Consider the following 13,668-nt stretch of genomic DNA (forward strand, 5'->3'; position numbering starts at 1 on the left):
AATGCTTACTAGTAAAAAAAAACAACGAAAAATGTAACAAATCTTTTTTAAAGAACATCAAGAATAACTTGCTAATTTCTCGAACAATTCCTGCGTAATGGTGAACCTCAATCAAACACAAAACAAGGTGCAGGACAAGAAAACAAAGGAAACAGCTCATTCGTAAACATAAAGAGAATGTTTATACATAAATAGTGAGAGAGCAAATTTGTACACAGTTACTTCTGCTCCTCTGTAAGATTATACTTGAAAGTATAGAACAGGACAGTCAAAATAAAAAAAAATTGTTTAAAATAAATGTGAGGTAGGCAGTGGATGTTTTTCTGATGCCTTGCTACATACTCAAACGTCCATCCATAGTCGCATGAGTCTCGATCCAAGATTGTGATCCGCGTGCCAGGCTTACTGCCAACCACGCGGTTCCAACAGTCCCGAATTCGCCTGTAAACATTTCGTGTGTAAAAGCTTTCCCAGCTCTGATACAGGGGGACAAAACCCTGAGGGAAGGAAATCAAAAATATTGCAAGTTTCTCAAAGTGAGACTTTATCTTGATTATTGTATGAAACTCCTGACTAAACACCATACATTGTTAGAGAATTAATCTGTTAACAAGCCTTGAGTATTTAAAACAGTAGTAGTGAAAGAAATGTGTTCTTTTTTTCATGCCTTTACATTCTATCTACATATTTTTTTAAATTGTTGTTACTACAAAATATTAATGAGTTAGAGTGACTGAACTTGGCAAACACATTGTTAAGTAACTCAAACATTCTAAACTACAAAATATCTCAGGAGTAAGTAATTTGAAAACAAAATATTAATAAGCTTTAAACTTGGTTAACACACTGTTAGCCAATTCAGAAATTCTAAACTACAAAATAGCTAAGGAGTATGCATTTTAATAAATATTTTTGTTGGGGTTAAGAAGTATGCATTTTAATAAATATTTTGTGAAGGGATTTCATTTTAAAAAAAAAAAAAAAACATTTTATGTATGTACCAAGCCCAACATGTCACTTTGTTTAATTTTTTATTTCATTTTAAATTATCTATTGAAAGCCTGTTTGTAATATTTGAAAAGATATTAATTAACTAACTGAGGTCAATTTTGAATAAACACTTCCTAGCATTAAGCATATGTTTTTTTAAGGACCATATTTAACAGACAAAAATGTTTTTATTTGAGATCTATTTTTAAAAATACTGATTATTTTATAAATTAGTTTATTTCATCTATGACAGAAGTATATATGCTAAATAAATTCTGCAAATAGAAGCTATTAAAAAATGAGTCAATATGCATATGCAATAGAAATGTTTACATATTTCTAAATCTGAAAATGGTATAACTATAAACTATTTTATAAGCTTATAATATGTAATTGATTTATGTGATTTAAAAATATTATAAATAGAATTTCTATTGAAACAAGCTTTGTATAGCTATAATGGGTTAATTAATAATTCAACATTTTAAATATTATTACCTTTTGTTAATTTTCTAAAATATTTATGTGATCAATACTTCAGATATAAAATGTTACTTATAGAATACATATCTCTGATAACTAATTAGCTTAAAAAATAAAAGTAATACAGAATTAAAACTACATTTAAAAAGGGAATAAAATATTAGCAGGAAACAAGTGTAGACAACTTATAAATTAAAAGCTTATCAAAAGTTAATAAAAATAACTAGTTCATGGGGAAAAAAAAATTATCTCTATCGAGACCATATGTTATAGAAGGCTTGAACACTGACCTGTAAGGTCACAATCTCTGGGCAGTTTAGGCCAATAGCTCCTGGCCCTGTCACAGGTCTGAAGGATCTGGCAACAAGTTATAGTCTAAACTGCCCACAGGTTGTGTTAGTGTTCAGGCCTTCTATAATGACTGGTCTCGCTTCTATACAAAGAAATATTACTAACACAAAACTGTTATATTCTAAATATTAAGCCAGCAGCACTCATATCAACTTAAATTACAGGTTAGTAGTTTGCAGAATTAAGAGTTTTCAACAAATGTTTATTGGTAACAAAAAGTTAGTTGGTTATTTTTAGTAACTATAAAATCAAACCAACATACGAACTTATTTTAAAAAAAAGGGGTTAAATACAAAGCAGAACTTTAGTGTAACTTGTCAGCTGATGTTTGACTAATGTCAACACAACTTCCTGTTTATAGAGGACTGCTATAATTCACAATGAAGACATAAGTAACAAAAACTAAAACTCTACATTTTCAACTAATCTAAAAGTATTGTTTCTCAGTCCACATCATATGCAAGAAAAGGTTAACAGCCAGTCATGGGTAGTGCACCACAAAAAATAGAAACCACTGAAGCCCAAATCTATTATATATGACAAAAATATTATGCAGGCCATACAAGGGAGGTAAATTTAAGGCATGAATGGCAGCGCTATTATGTTTTGAATAGAAATATTTTAAAACATCTTCAGCTCAGGAGATAAAAAAATGTATGCTAAGTACATGCTAAGGTAAACTAGCTTTCAGACTGTCAACTGAAGCAAAACTCAGGCCCTTTTAATACTGCCAAACCTATATTATAAAATTGTTTATGTTTTTTAGTGATATAAAACATTTATCGTACTAATAGGGTTTGTATTTTTCTTTTGCATAAATTAGTAAGAAACTTAAGATTTTAAGAGACAAAATAGGCAATCAACCCTTATCAAGCATATAACATGAACAAAGTATCATATACTTTTAAAAGAGAAACATGTACAAATTATCTTATACTTATAAAAACAGGAATGTAAAAGTATACTTACAAAGACAAACAAGCACAAATAAAAAAAAAGATATCTTATCCTTACAGATATATGCACTAAGGTAAAGACATCTGTAAAAATTACAAACTACCATAAAGAAAAGGAATGATCTTTTTATCCCAAAGCTCCAACAGATGCTATAGATACAAGGGAGTAGAACACAGGGAAGATAGGCTAAAAATCTCTCCAGAACAAGAGGCAATAGAGTCTAACAACTTATGCACTTAGGAGGGTTTAGTCTCACAGCTTATGCAAAATTGGAACATAGCAAAGAGAAGAGAAACAAACATCTTAAAGAAACTTTGTTCAACACTACATTCTTCAATCAAACAAACAAATTGATAAAAAAAAAAGATATTGTAATTAAGTTATCAATAACTATTTGCAAAGCATTAACTATAAAAATCTTAAGAAACTGTGTCAAATGTTTCAGAATTACAAGAAATGGGATGTCATCCAATGAGCATGGCTTTAATTTTATATATGTAAGAGAAAATATTTATAAAATCTTAAACTTTAAACCCTAAGGTTCACTATTAAGAAAAGAAAAAGGAAAAAAAAAGGAAATCCTAAGGCATAAAGTTTACTATTTCTAAATCATTTTTATTTTGCTTTCTTCCTATATAAATCTTCTTGTTACATATTAATATAGCTAATATGAGGTTTATTATCCTAACAAATTTTACATATGCAACACTTTCAAATCTACGTTTACAGATTTTACAACTTTTTTCTCAAAACTTTGCACATGTTTGAAGACTCATGATGTGAACAATAACAAGGTACTGTAAACACATAATTTCTAGTTGAATTTAGGCAGCACAAAAAAAAAAAGGCACACGCTGTACAGTAAATAAAGTAACCCAAATATGTAACACTCAAAGCTTTGTGAGATAGATTTTAATTGTTCAAACAACTTCATTGTGTGAATGAATTTTAGTTTTGAAATTTTTCAAAAGCTGTGAAAAAAAAAAGGAAAATCTTGTCTTTTCACTTCCACAAAATCAATTTCCTAAATTTTTCAACAGAGTTACAATTAATTAATGACAATGGTTTATACTGGTGGGAAGTTTCACACATCAGTAATTTTTTTTTTGTATATAAATGAACAGTTTTATTTTTGATAAATGACACTTTGAAAATTGTTCTGACACTGAAATTTCATCTACTTTTTGAAAGTAAACAAAAAGTACATTCATTTTCAAAAACATAAGAATCATGGGAAGCTTTTTTCACTACTAATTACTTGTACTTGAAAAAAAAACCTATAAAAAGGTTCCATGTGGTGCCTTAGAATACATACTACAGTTGTACCAATTTAAGAAGATAGAAGGGTTAAGAAAAAAAAAAGCACTTTATTTTTTAACAATAATATGTATACTCTATATAATAATTTTTTCTGATTATATTATTATTATTATAAATTCACTATAAAGCTATATTAATTTGATCAGTAGAGATAAAAATCTCTGTAAAACCACTGTAAAGTGTAAACTGATAAACACATTTTCAAGTCAACAAATTCAGTATAGTAATATAAAGTTGTTGTTTTGAAAACATTTATATTAATGTTTACATTAAATAACAAAAACAGAAAATGATTTCCAATGATAATTTTATACAGTTAAATTAATCTAACAGATTTAATTTGTCTATAATAAATTTATAAACAAACAAACAAAAAAAAGGTTCTGTTGCTTAAAGAAAAAAAATAAAGCAGCTAGTGAGTACATCAGATGTAGTCTTGTCTTTCATGCATGGATTACACACAAAAAAAATATTTTTACTTGCTTCCTTTTCTTCAAATATATAATATTAACCAACTTCCCTTTAAATAGACTAAGTCAAAGATTATAAGTTTTGCAAAGCTATTAATAATAGCTATGAAAATTATTTTTGTACACAAATTATTTCACTGTTAATAACATATTTCATTGGATGATTAAGCAATCACTTTATCACGTGATTAGAAGTAACATTGAAATCTCATATCTTGAAACAACTGAATGCAATTCATTTCCTTCACCAAAAAAAAATATTTTTTTTTAAATTCAAGACAGAATACTATGAGTGACTGCCACTAGGTTAACCCGACATAGCATAGCTCACTTTAAGAAGAGCAACATTTAAAAAAAAAGAAGAAGACAAAAAGAGGCAAATAAAAGTAAAAACTAAATTGTAGCAAATATTTGGCTGCAAAAGGATGCATTAAATTTCTGGCAATAAATATTAGCAATGTAAAAAGATTGATTAAAATCTTAAATATCAGCTAATACAATTTAATTTTTAAACAAATATTTTCTGAAATAAATTTGATACTTAATATTACCTAAATGATTGTCATAATAGAAATTTTTTGACAAATGAACAAAATATTATTAAGAAACTCTTAAATCTTAAGTGTTTATCAAAGAGAATAAAATAAAATTCACCTCAAGCTTTGGTTCTGTGCAACTCTTATCCTTTTCTATCCCATAAGCCCTCATAAGGTCCCGTATCTGTCCAATCACCACAAGAAGACCATAGCCCAAATATGTCAAAATGGCTACTAGAAGAGGTGTCTCCTCAAAAGATTCAAAAAAATCTTCGTCCCACCTGGACTGCTGTGGGATTAAAAATAATATAGTTTATGCTTCCAGAAAATGTAACAAATTAAAAAAGAAAAAAAAAAGGAAATTTGAGCACTACTTTTGTTAGGAACATACCTATCATTAGAAACACATTCTCTAGATGTAAATGAAAGAAACAGTTATTCACAATTTAATGCTTAAGTATTTTATAAGACAAAATAATAATAAACTATCAAAGGCAGGATTATCTATGGTCAATGTAAGTCAACAATCACAAAGAGGAGTGTCTCAATCAATGGGCAGAGGCAGAGCCATGTACAAAGAAATGGCCATGCCAAACCAACTGGACAGTATTAACTTCTGCCCCCACAAAAAGCAATCTACAGTCTTCTAACTAAGAACAGGACACACCTCTGTTAAATTACCATCTTAACAAAATAAATTCCAAACAACTCCCCCTTTGTAGACACTGCACCCACCCTTATGAAACCGTAAACCATATTCTCTTTGAATGCCCCTTCCTTATCCACCTTAGGCTGACCCACTACCACTACAGCCCAACATAACCAGCACCCTGTACAGCAGTGCTGAACAACTGAAGAAGAACAGCACACTATTTTTCCTTGGCACAATCTGCAAAAAAGCTCACAGCTCAGCAGCAAAAAGCTGGCTAGAAGAAGAAAAAGTAAGACAAAAACTATGACTAAACTAAACTATATATATTCCTGATTTAATTGAAAGCATGAGACAAACCTCTGAGTTGTAGAGAGGTTTGAAATGCATTATGGGCAGTTGTTACCTAGTCCTGCTGGAGAGCGGATATGTGTATTTGGCAGTTAATAATTGAGCTAGTTATTAAGCAGACATATTTTATGATTCTTTGTGTTCACTGGACTTTGTATAATTTTCACTATTTGGATATTATTCATGACATATGATTGTAATTATGTACAACACTGTTACTAGCAACTGATGGCTGGAATGATCTAAACCAAGTTATTTATTTTATGTAATAAATATTGTCTGCTGACACAAGTGTTGCTTATTGTATTTTAATCTTTGTTGTAGTCTGTATTTTTATAATTTATAACGATCCCCTTATTAATGAAATTATTTAAAAAAATAAAACAGAGCATTAGGGTTTATTAAAAGATTTTTACAAATCAAACGAGAACATAAAACTAAAATAAACTCTGAACCATTAATTATAAATTTTATACAAAAACAATACCTAATAAAATACTAAGAAAGACATCAGGATCATACCATCCTACTTCTACAATAAGACATGACCTAGATCTATTGATATAATTGATTTATATTATTCTATACGAGCCGACACGCATACGCCGCTATCGCTATTTAGTGACGGGCAAACACTTCCTGAAAAAAAAAGTTGTCCAAATGGGGTGGGTGGTTGGGCGACGCAGAGAATTATAATACAGAGAAGATTACTTTTTTTCTTCTCCCCCCTTTTTTTCTGAGCCATGCTCTCTGTCGCCACGAAAGTTACAAGGGGGGGGGGGGGAGGGGGATTTGCAGAAATAAAAGAGTTATTTTTTCATTGAGGGTTAGATAGTCGGTGTGCGTGCGTCTTGTCCTGCATGGTTGGGTGTTGTAGAGAATATAATATCAAAGATTATATACACATGTTCTACTTTGAATCCTGAAATCAAATATATAGGTCTTGCTTGGCTAATGAAACATGAGGCTATACAGTGGCCTTAGTACTGGAAGCACTACCCATTCATGTCTATGAGGTCAAAAAAACATGCTTTCATACCAGTGTACTTTATAAATCACCTGATACATACAAAAGGGGGGTGTTTGATAAGATTGGATAGATCTAGAATCTAGTCTAGATAGACAGATATAAATATAAATGCTTATTAAATGACAAGTCAATTAATAACTAAAGTGACTTAGAACTTAAGTGTAGATCTAGAGTCTAGACATTATAATGTCATTCATAATCATATAGATAGAATAGATCTATTAGATATAAATTATATTTTTATTATTAGATCTATATAATCTAAATTCTAGACATCTCAAGTCTAGGTGTGTAAATCTAGTCTAGAATCTAAATCTTCTACGCTACAATACATCACTACAGTTTTAAGTTTACTCAGTCTCAGTCTACAGTCAGTTACAGTACTAGTACTCTAGGCTACTACTTACAACTAGATCTACTACTACTACTTAGTAGTTACTAGAGTCTATATTACTAGTATTTCTAGATCATCATTATAATCAATCTAATAATCTAGATCAAGATTAAACTAATTATACTATAATTATAATTATAGTAGGCATTAGAGATCTATTGACTATTCTATTCTACAACTATTACTATTACTCTATTAGATTTAATTAGATCTACTTATTAAATTCTTCTAATCTAGATCAAGTACTGTACTAGTCGAGATCTAGATTTATAAATAAGTAGAAGTAGATTCTAGAGGCTAGTCCTAGGGACTAGACTAGTCACTAGATCTAGAATCTAGTAGCAGTAGAGGCATGGAGAGTGCCTTTATTTTACGGTTTATTTACTGCGGCTTTAGTAAACTTTAGTTAGACACTTTCATGATTAACTTTTAAAATTTAGATCTACATCTAGATCTAGTAGTTTTAAGTTTAGTTATTTATCATAAATTTATGCCAGTTTTAGAGTTTATCACAATCACGGTGTACCGTGTAGGTGTACAGACACTGTACTACTACTACTGAGTACTAGTACTAGTGTACATGACTGTACTACTGTTACTGTAGCAGTGTAGTAGGCTGTAGGACTGTAGCCGTGTAGGTGTCTACGAACCTAGCGGCTAGCCCTAGCCTAGTTCCAAGTATTACTATTAGTCTAGATCTAATACGGTCCCAACTTACAGAGGTGTGAGAGCCATTTTTGCCATTGCTACGTAATCCATTTTTATGGCCATTTTTAGGACGATTATTGTGTGATTCTGGCATTTGTGTACATAAAACGTCTTTTTTGTTGTCCTCTAATTTCCTATTGATAGAGCCCCTCCCCGTGGCCATCTTGAAAGTATTGCTATCAATCTTAACACTCACTTACTACCATTGGTCGAAAAATAACCTCAGTAAAGATTACGAGCCAATCGCAAATTATATTAGATCCATATAGATCTATCTACAAAAACACTTTAGGCTTAGGCTTTACTGGCTTTAGGTCTCTATTAGTGTGTATGAGTAAAAATATATTTCACTTTTATGGTTGAAATATTTTATACTATCTATATCTAACATGTTATTAGAATTAAAGTTGCTGGTTGTAAATTAATACCATTGTTTTTCATTCGTTATAACAGTCAAATATAATCTAAAGGCATTTCCCTTTACTGACTAACAAACGTGTGATAGTGACTAAACCTACAACAGGAAGTCTGAATCGGGATCCAAGTGGTTACAAGATAAACAAACACTAGCTACAGCCGTACTCTATATATATATATATATATATAAGTAACTAGGTCTAGCTACTAGAGTCTATACAGGGCCGCCGCAAGGGTTGTGGTCGCCTGCGTGCATAATTAAAAAATGGCGCCCACACACCTATTTTTTCTAACAAAAATGTATTAAGACTGAGCTGGACCATGTACCAAAAGCGCAAGTTCTTGTAACATTTTTGTTGATCCCCCTTTCTTTCCCCTTACATATTCGCATCGTTATCCAATCCCGCATGCCCTCTTCGGTGTTTTATTTTCAATTTTAATTTTGTATTTTTTACTATTACGAAATCACAAAGTCCTTCTCCAGTTGTTTCGGTAATTTGGCGAAACCCCAGAAAACCTTCATCATGAGGTGTAAAGAAACAGGATAATAATAATAGTGACTAGTTCGGTGCTGTACAATCGAATGTTTTGTGAAAGTATATTTGCGTGGCTTATATAATTTCAAGGATTTTATTTTCTATTTCACTCAAATTTTGAAATTGCCTATATTAATTGATACAAATACCCTTTTTGATGTCCGTGAGATTTTCTAAGAATATAATTGAAAAGAAACTTAGCCATAAGTATTTAAGTGTTGTTTTTTTTTCCGTTTATAGTAATAGTAACACTATGTTTAGAATCCTTATTCACATAATGTAATTTCACTAGAACGAGTCCCTTGTCTTTTTTTTTTTTTTTTTTTTTTTTTTTTTTTTTTTTTTGGAAATAGTGCTGCCTACATTATTTTTAAGCGTTGTAAAAAGTTCTCTCTTAACATAGAATCGAACGGTTGGTAAGGGTTTTGATTTCGGGGCCTGGCCCCGACATTGAGCGTATTCTGGCGTTGTCAGCTTCAGAAATTCAGAAATAGGCCTATAGCACACGGACGTCTGTAATGGGCGTGATCTTTTTTAAGATCATCTTCGTGCTAAGTAAGACATCTCTGCCGCGGACCTTTTTTTCGCACAAAAAATCGTCACTATAATGAAGTGCAATAGTCGGAAGAATTCGACCAATCTCAGATAAGAAAATCCAGAAGGATCACACTAGCGGAGACGTTTTGAAATGTTTTCTTGAAAACGTTTTAAAGCATATTGTTGCATGCATCTCTCGCGCAAACGGTCTACATTTGGCAAAGTCTTATTAGAAGATGAAACGACGTCGCTCTTACTTTAAGATATTTTAATTTCTAAACATTGGTAATAGTCAGACACGGATTAATAACTGCAATGAAAATAAAACTTTTTTTCGCTGCCCCCTTCCTTGTTGTTGGTCGGTCGTTGGCAAAAAAAAAAAATCCGTCACAGGACCGTTAACAGTCATTGTTGTTTATGCCAAGCTGTGTCAACAATGACGTGTCATAGACACGTGTCCTTATAGACATATTAAACAGTAATGAGTGGCGAGTTGACGCGTTGAGTAATCTTGGACATTTCCGATTCCCGTTTTTTTCTTTCTCATAACTTTGGTGACTCTTCTTAATTATTGTATCATTGTATAGCTGCACATGTCTGGTGTTTCTGCTATCTCGCTCTCTCTCTCTGTAGCACCATCATCCGAGCAATATTTTTCTTCTCTCTAATTTGTCTGCATTCATCACCATACCATCCGATTCCCTCGTTTAAATCCAACCACTTCTTCTGCTCATTTAAGTTATTATTTTCATTGTCCTTTTCCAATGTTCTTAGTTGTGTTTGGGGTGCAATTCTTTAAGTTTGTGCCATACGGAGATCCTTTGTAAGTTTTTAATATGGTTGTGCTCTTTTTCTTTGGTAAGTGTGTATGGTACTATAATACTCTTTGTCTAAGTTTTGCTTGTACTAGTAGCTGAGTCAGCATCGTTGCTCCTCTGAAACATATATCAGATTCATGTCTCTTATCGATGAGTAAATGATATATTTGATTTCGGGCGTTTCCATCGATCAGGTGAGACCCAGGTTGCTTAGTGAATATTGGGCAAGTTTTATTGTGCAGTCTCAAATTGACAATCTTTGTTTTAGACTTGGGAGACCTTGATTGTTTGTTTTACATGTTTCGGATGTTCCTTCAGAGTTGAAGATAGTTTACTTCCTAGTCCAAACCTCCCGCAGGACGACGGGGGATGGGAGCGGGCAGGATTTGAACCCTCGACCATCGATAAATCCGAACGACAGTCCAGCGAGCAAACCGCACCACCAGACCTTTATAGGCCTAAATATACCCAGAACTCAATGTAGGGGGAAAAAGAAAAGCACGTATAGCTTCTAATAGTCCGCCTGCTTCAGTTCTTGTACCAAAACTTTCACTAATACAAGTCAGTCTATCCAGAGTCTCAAAAATGTGTGTAACTATCCCTCTAAATCTTGAAAGCTTCAACGGGTTTCAACTAAGTTCAAGGCAATTTTCGGTTGTTTTGACGAGGAAGTCCCACCAATGTATGTTTAAGTTGAGAATAAAAAAAAATATTTAAAAAATTTGTGGAATCAACCTAAGCTTCAACAGCACGAATAAACCTACCTGTAAAATTCAGGACATTGTTTCGACACCGAATTGTCATCGACCTTTCATAAGCGCAGAAATATTGTAGCCAGATTCACCAGATACCATGAGTATCACTGCGATTCCAGTGGCATGCTTATTTTGAAAGTCAATCAAGTCGATGAAGAATTCTCCTTTTTAAAATGTTTACCAAATTATTATTCATGACAACGCATCGTAACAAAACACTTACAGCAGATCTGGATGAAGTTGTTCTTTCTTAATCTTTTAACTAATAAGTTACCATCTTTCGGCGTTTTGTTCTTGGTCCGTATTTCTTGTTTAATGCTTAACAAACTCCGCGTTAGAGGCATGGGTAGTGCTTTTACTAGGCATAGTCTTGCCTTCTTCTCAGAAACTGACTTCAGCACGTTTCCTGTCGACTCTTGGAGTGTTGTTGTTCGTATGGTTCTCGCTGATTCTGTTAATCAATTCTAGCATAGAATATTCCTTGGCTTGGAATGTCGTGCACAAAACATCAAAGTTCATTTGGGGCTTACAGATTTAGGGTTTATAAAAGAGGGCAAACATAAAAAAAATCATCAACCACAGTGGAGCACGAGGCTAGAAATGTTGATGACAGTTTTCTGTTGCACAATGGATAAAACCTAACACCTGATTGTAGGATCGTAATTTTCAATTTTTATCCCCCAATAGGTTAGCCTACTTCTCCAAAATTTCAATATTGGTACCACAAATCAAGTCGCAGCCGTTATATGTACTTTTGCCTACCATACAGTTTTCATAATAATAGTTTTGGATCAATGGGCTGCACTTTTAAATTACTTTAAAATGTTTGACCCAAAATAGAAATATGCCAAATATGAAGTAATCGTTACTAAAGGTTTGGTCTCTATATAATAAACAAAGTAAAGAAGCCCATTTTTTTGACAGCCTTCATGGATGATTCAACAAAATAAAGTGAAATTGTTTTCTTTGTTGATACAATTCTCGTGTTCCACCCATATCAGGAACTATTAACTATTGACACTTTCATCACTGATGACAAATTTTCATCAGATAATCTCGAACATTGAAGTGTTTTTGTAGCCTACCTTTCACTATGAAAAAGAACTGCTCACTGAGATAATTGCTCGCAAAACATAACAGGAATTCTTGCTGCACTGAAAATGAGCAAATTTAAAATTAGCATCAGTCTCTCTTATTTTTGCTAGCGGCTTTGCATCAATGCCATTTCTAACCCCACTCATGGTTGGTGCACCATCCGCTGCTAGACTAGCTAGCAAGGGTAAATTGTACTGCAGTATCACCTGTAATTTCTCAAAACCACCCTTGCTTGTTGTGGTGTTATGCATTGATCAGAGCTCAAGTAGTTCCTGGTGTATCTTTAAATGTCTGTCTCAGGCCCTTGTGAATATAGCCAACTGTACTACCCCACGTTACATCAATGGCCTTATCGAGAGCCAATGAAAAGAATTCAAAATCAGCTATTTTATTTTTTAGTTGCTCACGCAAGCTCATTGGCTTTTGTCATTTATTCTATTTGCCACATTTCTTTGAATGCTTTCACATTTTCTGGACAAATTACTTCGGCAGCTTTAGCAACACACTCCTTAATAATATCACCTTCACTAAATGATTTGCTATGGCTTGCAATTAAGTTTGACAAAATGAAGCTGGCTTTCGCTACAGACCAACTCTCATTTTTCAGTTTAACAAATAGGGCCTAATGTTTGTTGCCTATTTTTCAATTCAAGTAGCTTGCCATCCCTCATTTTCCAGGTGTAAGCATCATACACTTTTTTTTGTGATTAGCGTAATTGCAGTGACTCTCTTTTGATACCAATGTGCAAAAAATAATTTAGCTCCCATCTTTCTTGAAACGATCTATTTCGTCCTTAGTTTTTCTTTTAGTTACTAATTTTTTAATCATTCTGGGAAATTAAAGTGTCACTTAACTAGTGTGAATTGTCTTGTGACCGCAGACAGTTATGAATATAGGGGGCCTAGTACTAGTCAATGAAATAGGCCTAAAATAGAATGGCTCACTGATAATTTTTCTGTAAGTCTAACATATTGCTTATTTATGGTGATTAATAACAATTAATAATAATTAAAAGTTAACAAATCAACACTAAACTTAAAAGATAATTCGAAGTTACCAAATCTAATTCAATTTAAAATAAATTTTCGAAAAATTATTCGTTTCCAAATATCTGATCATTAAAGAATACTTAATAAATTCAACGAAGTTGATTGTTACGTTTAATTTTTTTTTTCAGTAAATATTTTACCTGAAAAAGAGTGTTGACTGTTAAACGCTTAATACTTTAACATTATTTTGTTATTTCTTTAGGTGGCCAAGCGGGCCGCAT

General features: G+C 32.3%; 1 protein-coding gene across 4 annotated transcripts in view; it reads right to left on the reverse strand.

The window, feature by feature from the left end:
• Window positions 1-8,782, reverse strand: part of LOC106071213 (serine palmitoyltransferase 2-like) — a 30,280-nt gene extending 21,498 nt beyond the window's left edge. Inside the window, exons 1-3 of one of the 4 annotated variants that reach the window (XM_056025021.1) lie at window positions 8,250-8,559; window positions 5,226-5,396; window positions 343-497 (exon numbers count right to left, since the gene is read on the reverse strand). In XM_056025021.1, coding sequence (XP_055880996.1) covers window positions 343-497; window positions 5,226-5,396; window positions 8,250-8,402 — 479 coding nt within the window. In that variant the 5' untranslated portion in view covers window positions 8,403-8,559. Of the gene's footprint in view, window positions 1-342; window positions 498-5,225; window positions 5,397-8,249; window positions 8,562-8,667 lie in introns of those variants that run through there. The other 3 variants (XM_056025023.1, XM_056025022.1, XM_056025020.1) reach the window with 3 other exon arrangements.
• Window positions 8,783-13,668: the final 4,886 nt, after the last annotated feature.

The sequence above is a fragment of the Biomphalaria glabrata genome, chromosome 3 (genome assembly GCF_947242115.1).
Source record: "Biomphalaria glabrata chromosome 3, xgBioGlab47.1, whole genome shotgun sequence".
Lineage (NCBI taxonomy): Eukaryota > Metazoa > Mollusca > Gastropoda > Planorbidae > Biomphalaria > Biomphalaria glabrata.